The sequence below is a fragment of the Phragmites australis genome, chromosome 23, assembly GCF_958298935.1.
Source record: "Phragmites australis chromosome 23, lpPhrAust1.1, whole genome shotgun sequence".
Classification (NCBI taxonomy): Eukaryota; Viridiplantae; Streptophyta; class Magnoliopsida; order Poales; family Poaceae; genus Phragmites; species Phragmites australis.
Window position 1 is genome coordinate 17,813,153 of NC_084943.1, and position 17,722 is coordinate 17,830,874.

Below are 17,722 nucleotides of genomic sequence, written 5' to 3' on the forward strand. Positions count from 1 at the left end.
ATTAGGCTTTTCTTGACATAGAGTAGCCAGATGTAATTGCAGCTTGCCTTGTTTTTCTCTCTTCTATACGTGCCCTCTCTTTGGTGTGATTACAAGTACCTACATGAGCCTAGCTAGGTCACAGAGATCCAGATATCACATACTCCCTCTGATTGCAAATGTAGGTCCTTTTAGACTTGTGCACAGAGATTAAAAAAGTAGATCAAATGACCTTGTTGCCCTTTATTTATTCTGCATTGGAAAAGATAACGTATTTATTTGTGAGAGTGGTAGTATTTATTAAACAAGGGTAAGAAAGGAACAAAAGAGAAAAAAGTGCATAGAAGTTCGAGAATGACTTATATTTAAAGAATAGTTGATGAGGCTAAAACGACCTACATTTGCAATCAGAGGGAGTAGCGAGAATACCCATATTGACACGTAGAAAGGGAGCACACAATTATTTTTCCAACTCAGCGTGTTGAGTGTGGTCCCAAAGCATCAACATTGAAAGACCACATCGATATGGTTGCAACTGCATCTGCTAACGTCTCTCTCTCACCTGATGCAATCAGGTTGCATTGGATCTGACCTAAGTGCTCAAAAGGGCATCCTTTTTGTTGCCCAAAGCGAATCAAGATAGCTGGAAGACCTTTTTTCTTGGCCTAAAAATGACACTTGAATATGTTCTTCTGCATAATTGGCTCAATTCTTATGCGCTTCCACATCACTGGCATGATGCCAACTCTTATATGACCCAACAACAATGCACAATTCCAGAAACGAACGGAACATGTGTATCTATGATGATCGATATGGTACATGCAACAAGAGGTATCCGAGCTCAATTCACTACATGAAATTCAAAAGTCGCCTCAACAAAAACTGAATCGACCAGAGAGGTGATGAGTCGAGATGGTTCCTCAAGCCACCTCTTAGGTGGGCGACCTGGCTTAGATCCCCAGCGCCCACCCCTGGAGGCGCTATTTAACACCTGTATAACTGAGGAGTGTAAGCCTCCTTAATGAAAAAAACCGTATCAACCTTGCAAATTCGATGATGGAAAAATGAAAGGTGTCTCAATTATCGACCGTCCAAATTTCAATCATACGGCAGTCACGATACCCACGAATGAAAGGCTTTGCCGTACCAGTTCAACTGGAACTCATTGGATCTGATTCCATTGATGCTGACACTTACCAGCTAATGGGCATCCTTAGTGCATAATGGCGGCATTTGCTGTGCTCCTGACATGGACACCTGACCAAACAATCGGAGGTCTTCGGTAAGTGCCATGAGCAATCCCTCTCTCTCTCTTTGTCCTCAACAGTGACAAAAAATCGGTCCAATACCATCTATTGAATGCACACTTGTCCTAACTGATCAAGTATGTGCAACAGATGCTTAATTTGATCCTATCATGCAGATTACAGAACCATATCTCACTAGATAAAAGGAACGGTTGGTGGCACCTTTCTATGACACATATAACTTGAAGATTATCACTATTCAACCACTACACATGATCAGGTGAGGTGTGAACTTCAAAAGATTGGTAGTAATTCATTGGTATAAATTTTGGATTTTTCTTTCTACTGGTTTCCAGTGAGAGGGATTCTAACAGATACAAAACTGCGGTGTAACACTGGGGGAAAAAGGCATGTGTAGACAAATCAGTATTCATTAATCGCAGGTCTTGAGATTTCACACAAGGGTGTGAAAGAAAACCTTAACAAGTTCCCTTTTTCCGGGATGAGGAAATGAACACTATAAAGGTTTAAAACTTGCCATAGGTCCCAGTTCAGATTTTTAACTTTTATTTAGAAATCTGACTGAAAATGAATGTTGCCCATAAGACCATCCCTAACCAGATTCACTTCATTTCGTTCCCTTCCCGATTCCCTTCCCCATTTTCATTCCCTTTATTTTATCTCATCTCCAACAGCTTCCCTTCGAGAGGAATCGCGAAGGGAAAGGAAAAAGAATATCGTCCTGGAGGGAATGACCTGAGAATCCCGTCATGAAAAGAACCGTAAAGAGTAACCGTTGGAGCGCTGAAGGGAACGAAAATCCCTTCACGACGAGATTTTGATCTCAAAGGGAAGCCGTTGAGGCTAGCCTAAGGTATACATCTAGTTATTAAATGGCAAGAACAAAAGGATAACATAGGGGCACAATGTCCTTATCTACTTGGAAGTCAAAATCAACATGTTCAAAAAACGACAGGAATACAGTTCCAAAAGAAAAACAGCAATACAACTGGATGATGTTTCCTCGTGATAGGTTAGCAAAGGAACGAAAAAAAGAAGGGTACTTTCATATCAGTGTTTCAGTTCATCCTGTCTACCGACCTTTCGGACTTTGGAGCCAAGAGAATTACTGAAATTTGAGATTGCATAGCAAAGGTTGATGATTGATCACAATCATAACCAAACAAGCAGTAGCTAGCAAGAGACATGCTAATGTTAGCATTTAACAGTAATAGTGTATCTAATGCTACTTAGTACTTAAGGAAAATGCCATCACACACTTGGCATGACCATCCACCATATCTTGCCAAGCACGCAAGTGACAACGAAAGAGCAGATATTTTTTGCGTCTGATTGGACAGACAGAGTTAGGCAAGTGGCAAATTGACATCACTATCACCCAAGGGAATATCATATGGCATCACACTAACTAAAAAATTAGTATCTATCAATCATTTTGCAAAAAGAAAGCCATGCAACAACTTTGATATCGGTATTTATTCTCCCAGAAGCTCATCATCACTTTAACAATTGTTACCTATTTTTCAGATGCAACGAGTTTGCTAGCTGCATATCGCAAAGTGCCCTAGTTGACCTTGAAGCTCCAGAGGCTGAAGTGCAATGGAAATTGCAAATGCATTTCTCCTCAAGTGGATTGCTCAATTTTAAATCATTGCACCGGATCATATTTAAGGTGAAAAAAAAATCAGTTTCTAAAGCTCACGCAACTAGCTTCCATGAGGGTGACATACACACTATACATCTTCTATACATGAGCTCCAAAGGTGTGACCTTGATCACAACAAGCATCCATACTGACTTAAAATGCTGCATATATAAGTGCATATTAACGATCTATTAGAGGATGATGAGCCAACTGTTACATCATAACCTAAAGTCAAATGACACATACTTAAACTATCATGTCTTTTAGCTAATAAGCTGAAGTACATCAGTCACCAGAGCCAAAGATATCCGAAGTAGAATACTTTTCTGGATGTCCATATCAAAGCAACTATAATGCCTTTATCATCTTCAGAGGTGGGCAGACTTTTACACTTTGCTTCATGTTCAAGTTCAACACAACGAACCACATCACGATGGCTATCTAAGGAAGTCTTGAGTTGTTATAACGTACTAACCGAAAGTAAAGAGGAAAAAAACAGGGCCACTCAGCTGACTTATATTGCACCGAAGCTTAAGTGCCAGGTTATAAAACAGACAACTGCCTGTCTGAATCTGATTGAAGCATCATGAAAAGAAAACTCAGTAACAGAATATAGAGAACTAAGCTCTTGATGATGAACTTCCATTTTCTCCGCTGCTCAAATCCAGTACGTCAAGTGACCGAAAAGGTGGACGCTCTCCAAACTTCAACAAATGTGCAACTTCGTAGACTGGATGCAGTTCTAAAATGGCTTGAACATCTAGGTATGAGTCACAGGCAAAACACCAAACTGACAGATCACTGCAAAATGTTATATACACAATGCTAAGTGTTAGCAGTAATCAAATGGTGTGCACAAGCTGCAACATAGGAAGGCCCAAATCATACAGCTTGACTAAGGAAGCATGAATATCATGGCTAGATACACAAGATGAGGGAAAAGCAGCATATGATAGGAAGTTCAACAACTTGATAAAAGAAATATAAAGATAGTAGTCTTAGAGCCAAAACAATTTTTGATGTGTCTTTTTGTATTATTTTTGTAACTTAGTTCACCATTGGGGGTCTGAAAATCATGTTTTTGACCAATAATGTAGAGATGCAACAAAGTAGAGAAATTTCCTTTCTAGTTCTTTCTAGTCTCACAAGGATCAAATAAATTATTTCACTATTCAATAGCTCAAGACAGATTAGCTCAACAGCAAGTGATCAATTGATAATGCATTTAATGAGTGGTTGCTTGAAACATAGGACCAGAAAAGGCTGCATTTGGCATTGCAATAGCCTTTAAAAAGCATAGAGATAGAGGCTGGCTTTTAAAATTATTGTTTTCTCATCATCTTTTTAGTTGGATCTTGTGGGTTTCATCTCTAGCCTACCCCAACTTGCTTGGGACAAAGGCTTTGTTGTTGTTGTTGTAGAGATAGAAGCTGGACCAGTGAGGTTAGCGGTTTAGTGGTCACTGGTCCGATCAGCAGTCCAACTGTCAAACTGGTGTAAAAGACATACTGTATTTCTTCTAAGAAATCATGTATGTAGAGATAAACCAGTACATTTCAAAAAAATTCATGCTTATTGGTAGGCAAAGGCTGAAATCGTGCAAAGTCAAGAAACTGGGATGAAACAATTTTGCATGAACCAAGGAATGTTCTTTGTGATAAAAATAAGGCTCAACAATTTACCTGAAGCTCAGAGCAACACAGTGACCTGTTTCTTGATAATGGCACAACATATGTTTGTTGATAAAACGACTGCACAACACATCTTTGCAGATCAAGCACAACCAGTTTTCAGCAGGGTGATGACATCTGCATGGAAATATCCTCATGAGAAATTTCAGACATGAATATCTGAAGAACCTTGTTGTATTAAAAAATTATAAATATGCGGCGCCACTTGGTGTGCATGCACTGATTGGAATTCAATAAAGATGTCAGTTTTGAATTACCAAGAGGGAAGCATGCAATTACAGATATCAGTATATCATGGAAAATTCTAGTTTGCACAGGCTAACCTCAATCTAGGAAAATGTTGACACTACATGTTACTGCATTTATGGGCCAACTCAATTCAAAGGGCAAGCATACAAGTAGCTCACATACACCGAATCCTGGAAGATGTCGACACAATGTCTGATGTCCTTTTATGTTTACAGTACATCAAGAAATCTTAAACAACATTTTGAGGTGAAATGACACATGTTTCCATGCTTTCATAGAAAAGTTAGATAGCATGTTTAAACGGGGATGTGTTTTTTACATGCCATCTATCACACACAACATATTACTCGTAGAATACAGTGAGGAGTGAATGGTAAACCATGCATCAGTGCATCACCATCTCACTGGATGTTGAAGCACTTCAAATAAGGATAACCTTCAGCCAGTTCAACCAAACTGTGGTAAAAAAAAACGTACTATCTTTAAAATCCAAGAATCTAACCATCTCCTGTAGTTGCAGTTATTTGTACATTGAAAAGATTATTAGTCAAGGAGAGGGATCAAATACAAAATGTTTTGTTCATGGACATAGCTCAGTATGAGACAAGATATTGCATACACAATGCCAAATAATGGAAAGGAAAAAAATCCATCAACTGGAACTCCTGGACAATAATCTTAATGACCCTCGTTCATCACTCTCACAATACTTCTAGCACATCCTAAACTCAAGAATAAATGAACAATTCTCATTCACATGTATACAACAATATTCTGTCCACCACTGCCATAAATGCTCCAATAGTTATATGCAATGCTAATGTACTCTATAGGTGTGCAAGTCACGTCAAGAGTTCTTAGGCTAAACAATGGGGGAGAATGTGAGCCCTCTTACACACCCCTCCTGACAGGCCTAGACCATAGCTTCTTAATCAAACCTTGGTTAGTAATTCTCTGATCAAAAACTGCCACCTGTTGGCGGTGTAGCTAATCAGTGGAAGAATCAACAACTGCAAAGTCACCATGTTCCCTTCCCACCTGGTTAGTGACATAAAATGCATTCCCAGGAAGGCAGCAACCAAGTGCGCAATCCCTACCAAGCAAGCAGTAGCCCAATGGTAGTAGCCCGAGTTGGTAAGCAAGAGGTCATGGGATCAATTCCCAGGCCAAGCAACTAAAAAGAATTAGTAGAAAAAAGGGATTTCTAATAAAACCTGAGTGGATGAATAAAAAAACTCACTCTATTCTAAAAAAAAGTGCACATTGCCTTGCTGAAAGCACTGCAAGATATTCGCAGTAGGGGCTAAGCCATTCTCTTATCAAATCTTGCAATTTGCAGACCGGTGCAATCAACGCCAGCTTGATCAATCGGCAATTCATGGCATGTCCCCAGAGGTTCAGTCCCACTGACTAAGACCTACCTTAGGTAGCGAAATTTCCGGACATCATTCAGATCTTGTTCATCGCAGTTGACTAACCTAAATATGTTTTGCCGAACCAAAGAAACGACTATACGTTCTAAACATGTGACTGGCTTACCACAACATTTTGGGTCACAGTCCACTATCGATAATAACCTCTCAACTTGTTAAACTATTCATCTCACTATTCTTCCCCAAAATCGAACTGGGGGGATTCAAAAGGTTCCATCGAGATTTCGTGTAGGAGTGAGATGATCCAAACCTGGAGCACGACGAGTCTGGCGGGGGCACGCGCGCGAGGTCGTCAGCACCAGCGGGCGGCATGGTGCCGAGGTGCGGGCAGCTGGTCCGCGCCTCCACCCACCCCGCCGCCGCGCCGTAGAGGTCGCCCAAATCCAATTCCCCCTCCGCCGCCTCACCCCCCTCCTCCCGGCGCCTCTCGCCGGCGCCGTCCGCCTCCCTCTCCTTCCCCTGGCACCAAACGCACGCGGCGAAACGTAAGGGAGAGCAAAAGCAGAGACAGCAGGGGGTGAACAAGGTGAGCTCATCGGGGAGCCGCGCACCTGCCGAGACGACCACGACGACGAGCCCTCGCCGGCGCCGGAGGAGGACATGGTCGGTGCGGCGGTGGAGACGACTCGATCAACCAGGCCGTCGTGCTCGTCGCTGCCGTTGGTAGGGATGAAAATGGACGGAATTAATCCCGTTTCGTTGCGATCCGTTTTCTATATTTTTTTTTCCGTTTTTTATTCTATTTTCGAGAGATAATGTGAAAATAAAAACGGTTACAGTTTTTTTTTTTTTTACCGTTTTCGGATTTCTCGTTTTTAATCTAGAATTTCCCGTTTTTCTAATTAAGATCAAACTTCACAAATTATAATGTAGCCCACGTACAAAGTCTGACCGGCCAGTCCAAATATAACCTCTATCCCAAAGTTCAATCAGATCCCAGTGGTCCAGTATCGGTCAACTGCTAACCTACCGATGTTGTTCAAGCTCTTGCACCACCTACAATCCTAGTCTTTGTATGATTGTATGTTATGCCGAGTACTCGAGTTACGACATGATAGTTGTTTTTCAGTTGATACTTATGTCATTACGTGGTTCATTTGTGTATGATATAAATTATTTTTATTGGTGTAAATTAATTATGTGTCACGCCGATACTCGAAATTATTGTTCTACAGATTGGTGTTCTCATTTTAAATTATGATTGATACCCGCATATTTATGTTTGGATTGGTTCGTTTTTGATATCCTGACATTCCCGAGTTTGTATCCATTTCCAGCTTTCCTGTTTTCGAGAGAAAATATGAAAATGAAAACGGTTAGGGGTTTTTCCGACCGTTCCCGTTTGTTTTCATCCCTAGCCGTTGGATCGAATATATCGCACAAAACTGGGCCCAACGGGCCCTTACAGCCCAAAATAGGCCCAATAGGCCCGTGATGTTCAGGGCCCAATAGGCCCAACCCAGCCCGCTCATGCATTAGGGTTTCGCGCGCCGAGTCCGCTATATAAGCCTCCTCTCTCCTCCCACCGCCGCTACCAACTCTTTCTCTCTCTCTCCCACGAGCGCTAGGGTTTCCTGCGGCGGCGGCGGCGGCGGAAGGAGGTGGAACGCGGCGATGGGGCACTCCAACGTGTGGAACTCGCACCCCAAGAACTACGGGCCAGGCTCCCGCGTCTGGTAACGGCCGCTCCCTTCCTCTCGATCCTTCCTCCTCTCCTCTTCCCTCCCTGCTCCGGCGCCGCGCTCCTAGAGATCCCTTGCACGCGAGGCGGCTGCATCGGGCGATGCCTAGTTCGTTTGGTTCGATCCCCTCGCGCGCGTTTCCTTTGCTGCACGGATCCTTGCCAGTTTCGTGCTAGGTACGATGTGATTGGAATTGTCGTTTCGCTTGTGACGCGTCTGCGTAGGATGAATTATTAGTTCTTTTGGTTGGCATAATAGCCTGTCTGACTCTGTACTTTACTGGAATAGCTTGCTTTCTTATCGATCTGAGCACTAGTGTAATCCATGTTTCATCTTGGGATGGTAGATGGTAGTAAAATTGGTTGTTGATAAATAGATGAAAACTGGTAATAATAATAGTTAGATGTTTTTATTATTTTGTAATCGATGTGACGAAAGCTCTTCTTGCAGCTCTTGTGGTAGAGGAGTTGAGCATTAGCCTTTGTTGTAATAGAGGTTTGATCACAGGCTTCTTGCGATACGCTCTAGGCTTGTTGTGCTTCTAATGTGTTAATTTTAATGTGTTGATGAGTTGTGCTGTGGTGTAGCAAGGCTACACTGTTGCATAGTTATACTGACCCCAAATCTGTTTGCTTTGGCAGCCGGGTCTGCGCGAACCCTCATGGACTGATCAGGAAGTATGGGCTCATGTGCTGCAGGCAGTGCTTCCGTAGCAACGCTAAGGACATTGGCTTCATCAAGGTACAATCTATAAGCTTCGTACTGCAGTGTGAATAATGCTGAACGTTAGTCATGATTGTGATGTCCTTGTGGAATTTGGATTGTATATAGTGAAGAGGCTGCTACAAAGAGAATGAATTATACTGCTTTTAGTTTCCAAAATGAGTCAGACTCCAAAGTGATGCTGTCTCCATAACTTTATTCAGTGTTGTGTATTGTATGGATCCATTGATTATGTCCAATAGAGCCCATGTAACTTTGTAAAGAAATATTTCCATAAGAAGCTGTCTATAGTTTGATTGTGTTGCTGCAGTATAGGAATTGTAACCTGCTTGTTGGGTAAATTTCTGCGTCTCAGGCATTTCTGTTGGTTTAAGCCCATTTACCTTGATGCTTTCTTATCTTTTTGCTAGTGGTAATCTGCTATTGCATTGTGAGCATGCAGTTGTGGTCCTATAATGATTGTAATCTTTCCATGTTTGTAGATGTTTTCCTTGTAGAAAAGCCTGTGTGTGTATGCCACTAATTAATTGCTGGGGATTATTTCCTCAGACATTATTAGTACTTCCAAATTTTTCTGTTTGTTGCTGCCCACTATCATTCTAATATATGAATCGTAATTTTGGGTTTTTTTGCTGCAGTACCGCTGAAGTCAGCTGGGCTACCTGCCAGTGAGAACCTCATCTGCTGGTTTGACATGGACCATGTGATAAGAGGCGAGATCGTAGTTTGAATTCCAGTAATTTAGATGTCTGTTCAGAACTCTGCTAGTAAATTCTGTGGCTTATGTTTTTGATGGAAAACCTAATGATGTCGATGTTGAACGGGAGTTAGTGCGTGATATCTGCATGCGCGTTGTGAGCTATGAGTTATCCTTATTTACTACCATCTTATCTGTTACTCCTGTTGATCACTATTGAAAGGAACGTAGTCTTGTTGAATGGTTAGTTCATTAAACGTGGCGTATTTATCGTGCCACAAATATGTCTGCTGACTTGTATGCATTATGGGGTTTCCTGGAGGCTAGATTAAAGGACTTGCCATGTTGGCATGAGACATTTCTTTTGAGTTACAGAGATTTAGTATGCGTAGAGCATTGTAGAGATGCAATGCATTACGGGTATCAAGTATGCACAATTGTCAGTTATACGATGTTGTGGGCTTATGATCGGCGCCACCGTCTGGGTATAGACTTCTGACTGTCGAATCGGTAGCTCAGATTTCTTCTCAGCAAGCACGATTTTGATGCATTCATACGCTTGTATGGGACGTAGGAAAAAACAGAAGATAAGGCTCTTGCACTGCTACCCTATGCGAATCAGTGAAGAAAAGATGTTCGGCTGGATGTTTTTCACCACAGGATTCGTTCTGTGTTCCAATGGGAGGATAGGATCCAATCATATAGGAATTTGTTTCCTTCAAAACCCTTTAATCTCTTCAATCTGAAGAGGCCGTGCCTAGCGGTCATATCACAAGCTTGCCAATTTTTTTCATTTGTAGGTCTTGAAAAAAAACAGAGAAACCGAACTGTGTAGTCATGGTTCATGCAGCAAGCATCCTCTGCTGCTGTGCCCTTTTGTTTTTCCAAAAGCTTCTTTGACATTTATGCTTTGCCATTGGGGGCAGCACGTCACCTCCATGATCAGTCACTGGTTCATCTAGTCCTGCAGATATTTTCTCTAATTCTTGTAGCATTGTCACTACTCTCTTTCAATCCATAGAGCCTCTTGAGGTTAACCAGTGGGACATTGATAACCCTGACAAAAAGAGATTCCAGCGTTGTCACAAAGGGAAACAAAAGGCATGTATGCCAATAAGAAAGACATACCATCACATAGTATATATATATACGGACACACTGCTGCTCTATGCACAATGCTCACCAAAGCATTGTTCAGAAGATTCAGAGCTCAACAGACATGGCGGCTGAGTGCGCATCCTGCTGGAGCGCCGTCAACACAATCTATGAGTCGGAGATGATTGCACACCTGCAGTCTGTTCTGGGGCAGCAGTGATGTTGATGTTGATCCCAGCCTCTGTTCATCCAACAGTTGTTTCAGTTTGCCCAGCAGCTCGCCCTTCTCTACCATCGACAATGAGAGCAGTGGTACCAGAGAGCTGGTGAACATTACCCCCAATGTGGCTCTCGATCGCCATCTTGGCACTCTCGCTTTAGGAAAGGAGGCAGTGATAGGTAACAAGAGGAAAATTCAGACGGATGAGCAGATGAAACATGGCGAGGAAGCCCGAGCCGCACCCTTTGTAAGCGGAGTCATATATTCGATTTGATCCTGTGTTGTGTCCTGTCGTTCTTGCATTTTGTTTAGTGTGATTAATCCTGCAGGTGATGAGAGCTCGTAAGAAGTCTGAAAAGGACTCACAAAGTCGCTACGCAAGTGTTACGATGCCACCTAGTTCACACCAATCACAACCAATTCGAGGTACACTGGCACTCGAATCACTGGATACAGGTGTTTAGAGGATACAAATGGATTTGTAGGGGAGTTTAGGTCGGGGAAAGCAGGGAATTCGAGGTAGGCAGCAAGAAACTGGAGGGAGATTGAAGCACTACGGTAAATAATGTTATGATACTGTTCATTTAGACTCAAATCACTATCCATTTTGGTGATATTGCTTCGTAATGTCAGAGGACACGAGTCCCTTGCTTATGACAGCATCAGCATCGGCGTGCATCTCAACTCCTCGCCCGCACAAGAGTGGCAATGTGCAATGAAATTATTCAGATTCTGAAGGATTCGTCTTCAAAATCATTGTGCGTTGCCATACCGCAACGTTGTTTCTCTTTTACTCTCTTTATTCTGAAATCTGTTATGTCTTAGCTTAAATTCTGTTCCCAAATAAATGCATGTCATCGTAAGGTTTCGTATGTTCGCGTCGGGAGTGTAGCGAGTATAGTTTAAACCTAATATTCCGTAACAAAAAAAAAATCTATTTTGACATTTATGGGGTAGCCTGGGATTTCAGGCATTATAATAATCATTCAATCATCCTGAGATAATTAAGAAAGATCATACAAATTCTCCACTTCGCTTTAGTGGGGATAGATTACAACCGTGTAGATTAGTTTTAGCTTTTACAAGTGTAAAAGAAATATAACTACAATTCATCATAGACATTAGAATTTCATAGCGAGTATAACTATATAATAATCAAATCTCACTGCGTGATTATGCAAGCTATTTCGCTAATTGGCGCAAGCACAACGATGATATCTTTTAACAAGCACTACCTCTAGTACAATTTGCTTGTTGCCTATGGTCTCGAATGACCTTTCAGCCATTACTTTTTGTAAGCTTATATTGTAAAAAAGAAGTAATGGCAATACGAAGGACTTCTTCTGAGATTGAGTATTAAAGTATTTTAGATAGTCAATCTGTTATATCATTTTCATGCGACAATCTAAATTCTTTACTGTACAGTAATGGGTCAAAGTTTTAAAATTTGGTTGTTCGCATTATAGAACAATATACATTTTGGACCGGAGGTAGTATATGCTATGGCATAATATATTTTTGCCATTGTGGTATCAAACCACTTGAGTGTTCTTTCACCATGAACCAAAAAAAGGGGCAAAAGCAAGAGATTCAAGCATAGTAGTAAATTACTAAATTTGGATTTGCAACACCTAGGGTGACTTCATTTGTACAAAGCAACAGATCAAGTTGAATCTCTACATGTAACACCGCGCCAAACTGAGATCATATTTTGAACTTTCCAGTTTCCATCACCCCTTGAGTCCAACCAGGCTACGCATGCGAATCTAACAGCACGGCCCCACTTGCAGAGTTTCATGTGCACACATAGTCATTTGTGCATGATACAAATCCATTTAATATTTAATATGTTTTCTGCTTTTGTCCATCCAACGCAATGGTCCATTCTGTTCATGAATATATGATATTTTAGCATTTGAGCTAACCTTTAGTGTGAATGTACACAAAGCTAATTGGATTGGTTGAATGAAGGTAACACCATTAAACTTGTTATAAAATGTACTTTTAACACGATTTTACCAACTTATTACTACAAAAATTAAAGTTTAGTACCGCTTATCTTTTTTTTGAAAGATCCGAAACGACTTAGATTAATTACAGAGAAGAAAGCACAGACAGTACGTAAGACACGTACTGCAAAGAAAACGGAACATTCAGGTGGTTTGTACCAGGCTGAGTGCTCCCCAACTCAGGAATTGGAATAGGATTACACGCTAAAACATAAGCAATAAGAACTAGAGAGCTGAGCGATTGAGAGAACACTAAGTCTCGGGATGGACCATCGCCAGTAGTATGAAATCCAAGTCTTTGGCACCCGCCATGGTCCATTGCCGTGCCTCTTCATGCAGCCTTGGGCTCCTCCCCGATGTAAGTTTTTTCTTTGTGGTTGAAAACACGATTGTTTCGCTCGTTCCAGATAGTCAATATGACTAGGATGCAGAGCGAGTGAAGCCCCTTGACTGCCCGACCTGATGCGGACTGGGTGAGGGACCTGAACAATCTAGTCCACTTGTCCAAGGTGGCATTGTTGTCTAGTTACACGGCAATAGGCAAGGACGTTGCACCCAAGAGGCAACCTTGTTCCAAATTTGTTGTGTAATTGCACACCTGGAAAACAAATGATCTACCGTCTCTAGATTGTGCAAATATAACTGGCAAAAGTAGCAGTTTGGCCATCCACATCTTTGCAATCAGTCGGCAGTCCAAATCCGACTTTGGAGGAGTAGCCAGAGGAAAAACTTACATTGGGGAGGAGCCCAAGGCTGCCATACTATGCTGTCCATCTCGGTCATTTCGGCGCCTTCAAACTGAAGGAGGTAAGCCGAACGGATGGAGTACTCCCATGTAGTAGTATGCATCCAGGTAATCAAGTCCGGGGTAGTCCTACTCGTATCCAGGTGTATTGATTGAAGAAGGGTCCAAAGATCAACATATTCAGCTAGGAGAGTCGGGTTAGGTTATGATCTAGATCCTGAATCCATCTGTCATCAGTTGGAGCATCAGCCACGGTGCGGTTTTTGCGCTTGCTATGGTTGTAAAGGGAGGGAAAGAGAGACGCCGGTTGTCAGAATATTGAGTAAGGGGCACTCTGGCTACAGGCCCTACAAGGGATGTGACGACCGGCGGGAGATATTTCCTAAACCCTGCCCCCATCGAGCGACCAGACCTTGGCTTGCACAACTAGCGTGAAGCTTGCGCGACCAGTCTCATTGCGATATAATATGGCCCCGCGATTGATATCTACTCAAGTGTTTTCCTTCCCAAAGCACCTCCTTTAGCGAACAAAGTCGTGGCCGGCGTAGATGGGCAGTGCCCTATCCTGCAGAATTAATTGCTATGAGGTAGGGTGTTGCAGACCGACTTGCATCACGCGGCAGATGGGACAGGCCGGGTAACCGGGGGAGATAGGTGCGGCGGTGTTCCACGGATGGGACGGACGTGCAGAGCTCTCAGGGCAAGTTGGGTTCACTTAGGTTCTCCATGATGATGATCCAAGAGTAGAATATCTAGTCAGATATGGGTCTGCTAAACAGGGCCTACTTGTAAGTTCTCCTTCTCTCTAGTATATAAAGAGGGTAGGACCCGGTTTGTAAAGGGACGGAAAAGCAGGAGTAAAAAAAAACTCATTTGTAACCAATTCACAAATACTAATAACAAAATACACAAGACGTAGGGCTGTTATCCTAAGGGAGACCTGAACTTAGATAATATCTGTGTTCTTGAGTTCATCACAAACACACGCACACCGTAAACGTAGTTCACGCTCCCATCAACCGGTACACTCTGAAATTATTGTCCGGGATTAACCCTCGACAGTTGGCGTGCCAGGTAGGGGGACGCATTTCTGCGTTTTGCTAGGTGCTAAAGATTAGATTTGGTTACCCATGGCCGGATCCATAGTAACCGTTGAGTCCCATTCCGAGGACCCCGGTAACCGTGAGGTGTTCGTCATGGGATACGACCCAGATGAGCCCGGTGTGCTCCAGGAATGGTACACTAAATCGGAGGCCGAGGGCTCCGAGACTCAAAGGGAAGTTTGCATGACAATTCATGCAATAGGGGGCAGCAGAGGCTTTCGTAATCTGGGTATCAATGATGATCCCTAGGCCACGTGCCTAGAGGGGAACCAAACTGGCACCGGCCACAGGGACACTCTGGCACAACCCCAACCACCACAGCGTCTCTCGGAGGAGTTGCCACAGAGGACCCAGTCTTTGGCGGCGGTGTCACCAAGACTGTCACACTGCACGAATGCCGGGGGCTCCCCCCTCGCAATATGTCGCTACTCAGCTCAACTATGAGGCTATGATGCCTACACAGAATCTGCAGACCGTGTAAATCCTTCTAAGCCACCCATCAGTAGTAGTACCGGAGGGTTCGCCAGTTGTACCATGGTTGTGTGACCTCGCTTTCCTGGTTGAGGACCGCCCGATGCCAAACTACGACGACAAATGCCACATCCGTCGCTAGGACTGATGAATGTTGCGATCACTAAGAATCGCGGTAGCCCCCACAGTAGGAAAGATCCCATCCTTCCTCAGTAACGGGGAGCGATCGAAGACCCCCGCCGCGCCACCGCATCGGGATAGCCAACCCTCTAATTTCTGTGACTCTCTATGCCAACACGACCTCCGCGATGTGATCCAGAGCCAAGTGGCCACGAGAGAGTAGGAGGACCATGCCCGACGAGAGTAGAAAAAAGGCAAGCAGCCCAACCACTCTCCTCCCCCATGCAGGGAGGTGTCAGATTCCTCCATCCCATCCCCAGGACCACGTGACCGTTGTCTCTCTCCCCGAGCACACGTTATCGCCCATCAGCAGGTGACTCCCCGTTACAGAACAGTGTGCAACGCCCTATCAGTCTGGTTGCGAGAGGTGCGCTAGCCAGACAAGTTTCAGCCAGTCCTAGTTAAAAAGTATGATGGCTCGACCAACCCTAAGGAGTTCTTACATATCTACACCACCATAGTGCAGGCCGTGGGAGGCAATGAAAAAGTCATGGCCAACTACTTCTCAACCGCCTTGACTGGTTCAGCCTGGTCCTGGCTTATGAACCTCCCCCGCAAGTTGGTTCGCTCCTGGGAGGATTTGTGCGACCAATTTGTCGCCAACTTTCAAGGGACCTATGCTCGACTCGGGGTCGAGGACGACCTGTACCAAGTTAGGCGACGACAAGGTGAGTCGTTGTGAGACTTCATCGACGCTTCACCGAGCACTGAAACACCATTCCAAGAATCACGGGTGAATCTATGATCATATCATTCAAGAGAGGGGTCAGAGACTACAAGATGGTCGAGAAGCTAGCCACCAAGAAAATCCGAAACACTACCGAGCTCTTCAAGCTCGTAGACAAGTGCGCATAGGCCATCGAGGCTCCAAAGTGTCAGGTTGATGCTAGGTCACGGCCGACCTCTAGCCAACCCACCTCCTCTAAAGGGTCGGCCAGAAGGAGTGATCATCCAACATCGTAACAGTCCAGCAGACCGGCCGACCGCGCTAGCGCTTCAAGAAAGGGAGGGGAAGAAGGGTCGTGGCTACTGCCCGATTCACCGCACAGATGCCCATGACCTGACCGAGTGTAAGATTGTATGGGCATCATTGACAAGGAGCTTAGAGAGCGTAAATGCAGGCACGACAAGGATGATGAGGATGGGGCTGACCCTGACCAGTTGGCACTGGGGTACCAACAGTCCGATCACATGGTACACCACATCTTCAGGGGCACCACGACATATTCCTCTAATAGGTAATACAAGTCGGTGGTCCGAGAAGTGTGGGTGACCACACCAGTCCCAAGCCCGCGTCCGAAGTGGTCAGAGGTACCCCTTACCTTCAGTCAGCCTGACCACCCCACGAGTGTCAAGCGACATGGTTGCTACCCTATTGTGGTCGAACCAACTGTTCAGAACATCCGACTGGGTCGCATGCTGATCGATGGAGGGAGCTCCATCAACCTCCTCTTCACCGACACGCTGAACGCCCTGCAAATCCCAAGGAGCGCATTGAAACTGTCTCCCCTCTTCTTTGGGATTACTCCATGCTCTTCGGCTAAGCCCTTGGGGCGGGTCGAGCTACCCATCACTTTTTGCTCGCTAAGTAACTTTAGGAACGAAAAGGTCCTATTTGATGTGGCAGACTTTGGGACAGCTTATAACATGATCCTGGGGCGACCAACGATGGTCCAGTTTATGGCCATCGCCAACTACGCATATCAGGCGATTAAGATGCCTAGTCTGACCGGGGCCATCACCATCTTTCGTAGCGCAAAGATGACCCTGCACTACAACAAGAGGAGCCTCGACATGGTTGAGCTAACTCTTGGGTCGCAGCCAGAGAATGCTACACCTAGTCACCGCCTGGTGAAGGTTCCTGTCATCGCCAACCAGGATGAGCGGCTCAAGGTAGTATGTCTTGACAACTCCGACCCGATCAGGATGATCTAGATAGGGGCCGATCTGGACCCTAAATAAGAACTCACGCTCATCACTTTCTTCTGGGTGAACGTGGACATTTTTTCATAGAGTCCGTCTGATATGTCCGAAGTCCCCAGGGACATGACGTGCGACCAGTCAAACAAAAAGAGTGTCGGTTCGCAACCGACCGAAAGGAAGCGATTTGTAAGGAGATCGATAAGCTCCTAGAAGCAGGCTTCATCCAAGAAATACAGTACCCAGAGCAGCTAGCTAATCCAGTCATAGTCTGAAAACACAATGGTAAGTGAAGAATGTACGTCAACTTCATTGACCTCAACAAGACATGCCCGAAAGATCTCTTCCTTCTATCCTAGATCGACCAGCTTATTGACTCAATCGCTGACAGTGATCTTCTTAGCTTCTTAAATGCCCGCTTATGGTACCACCGGATTAGCATGTTTGGGGAAGATGAGGAGAAGACTGCCTTTGTGACACCCTTCGGGATCTTTTGTTACATAAAAATGCCTTTTAGTTTGAAAAGCACTGGTGCCACTTACCAGTGTTATATTCAGCTCATTCTTTGACCACAGCTTGGTAGAAACGTCGAGGCGTATGTTGATGATG

The 17,722-nt window shown here is 44.1% G+C and overlaps 2 protein-coding genes across 2 annotated transcripts; one reads left to right on the forward strand and one right to left on the reverse strand.

Moving 5' to 3' along the window:
- Positions 1-3,234: 3,234 nt before the first annotated feature.
- LOC133906688 (uncharacterized) lies at positions 3,235-6,956 on the reverse strand. The gene is made up of 4 exons (XM_062348659.1): positions 6,820-6,956; positions 6,519-6,727; positions 4,578-4,703; positions 3,235-3,696 (listed from the first exon to the last, which is right to left on the reverse strand). Exons 1-4 carry the CDS (start codon positions 6,868-6,870, stop codon positions 3,516-3,518), a joined length of 567 nt encoding a protein of 188 aa, XP_062204643.1. The 5' UTR covers positions 6,871-6,956; the 3' UTR covers positions 3,235-3,515.
- Positions 6,957-7,783: 827 nt separating this feature from the next.
- LOC133906701 (small ribosomal subunit protein uS14-like) lies at positions 7,784-9,611 on the forward strand. The gene is made up of 3 exons (XM_062348674.1): positions 7,784-7,944; positions 8,592-8,691; positions 9,312-9,611. Exons 1-3 carry the CDS (start codon positions 7,883-7,885, stop codon positions 9,318-9,320), a joined length of 171 nt encoding a protein of 56 aa, XP_062204658.1. The 5' UTR covers positions 7,784-7,882; the 3' UTR covers positions 9,321-9,611.
- Positions 9,612-17,722: the final 8,111 nt, after the last annotated feature.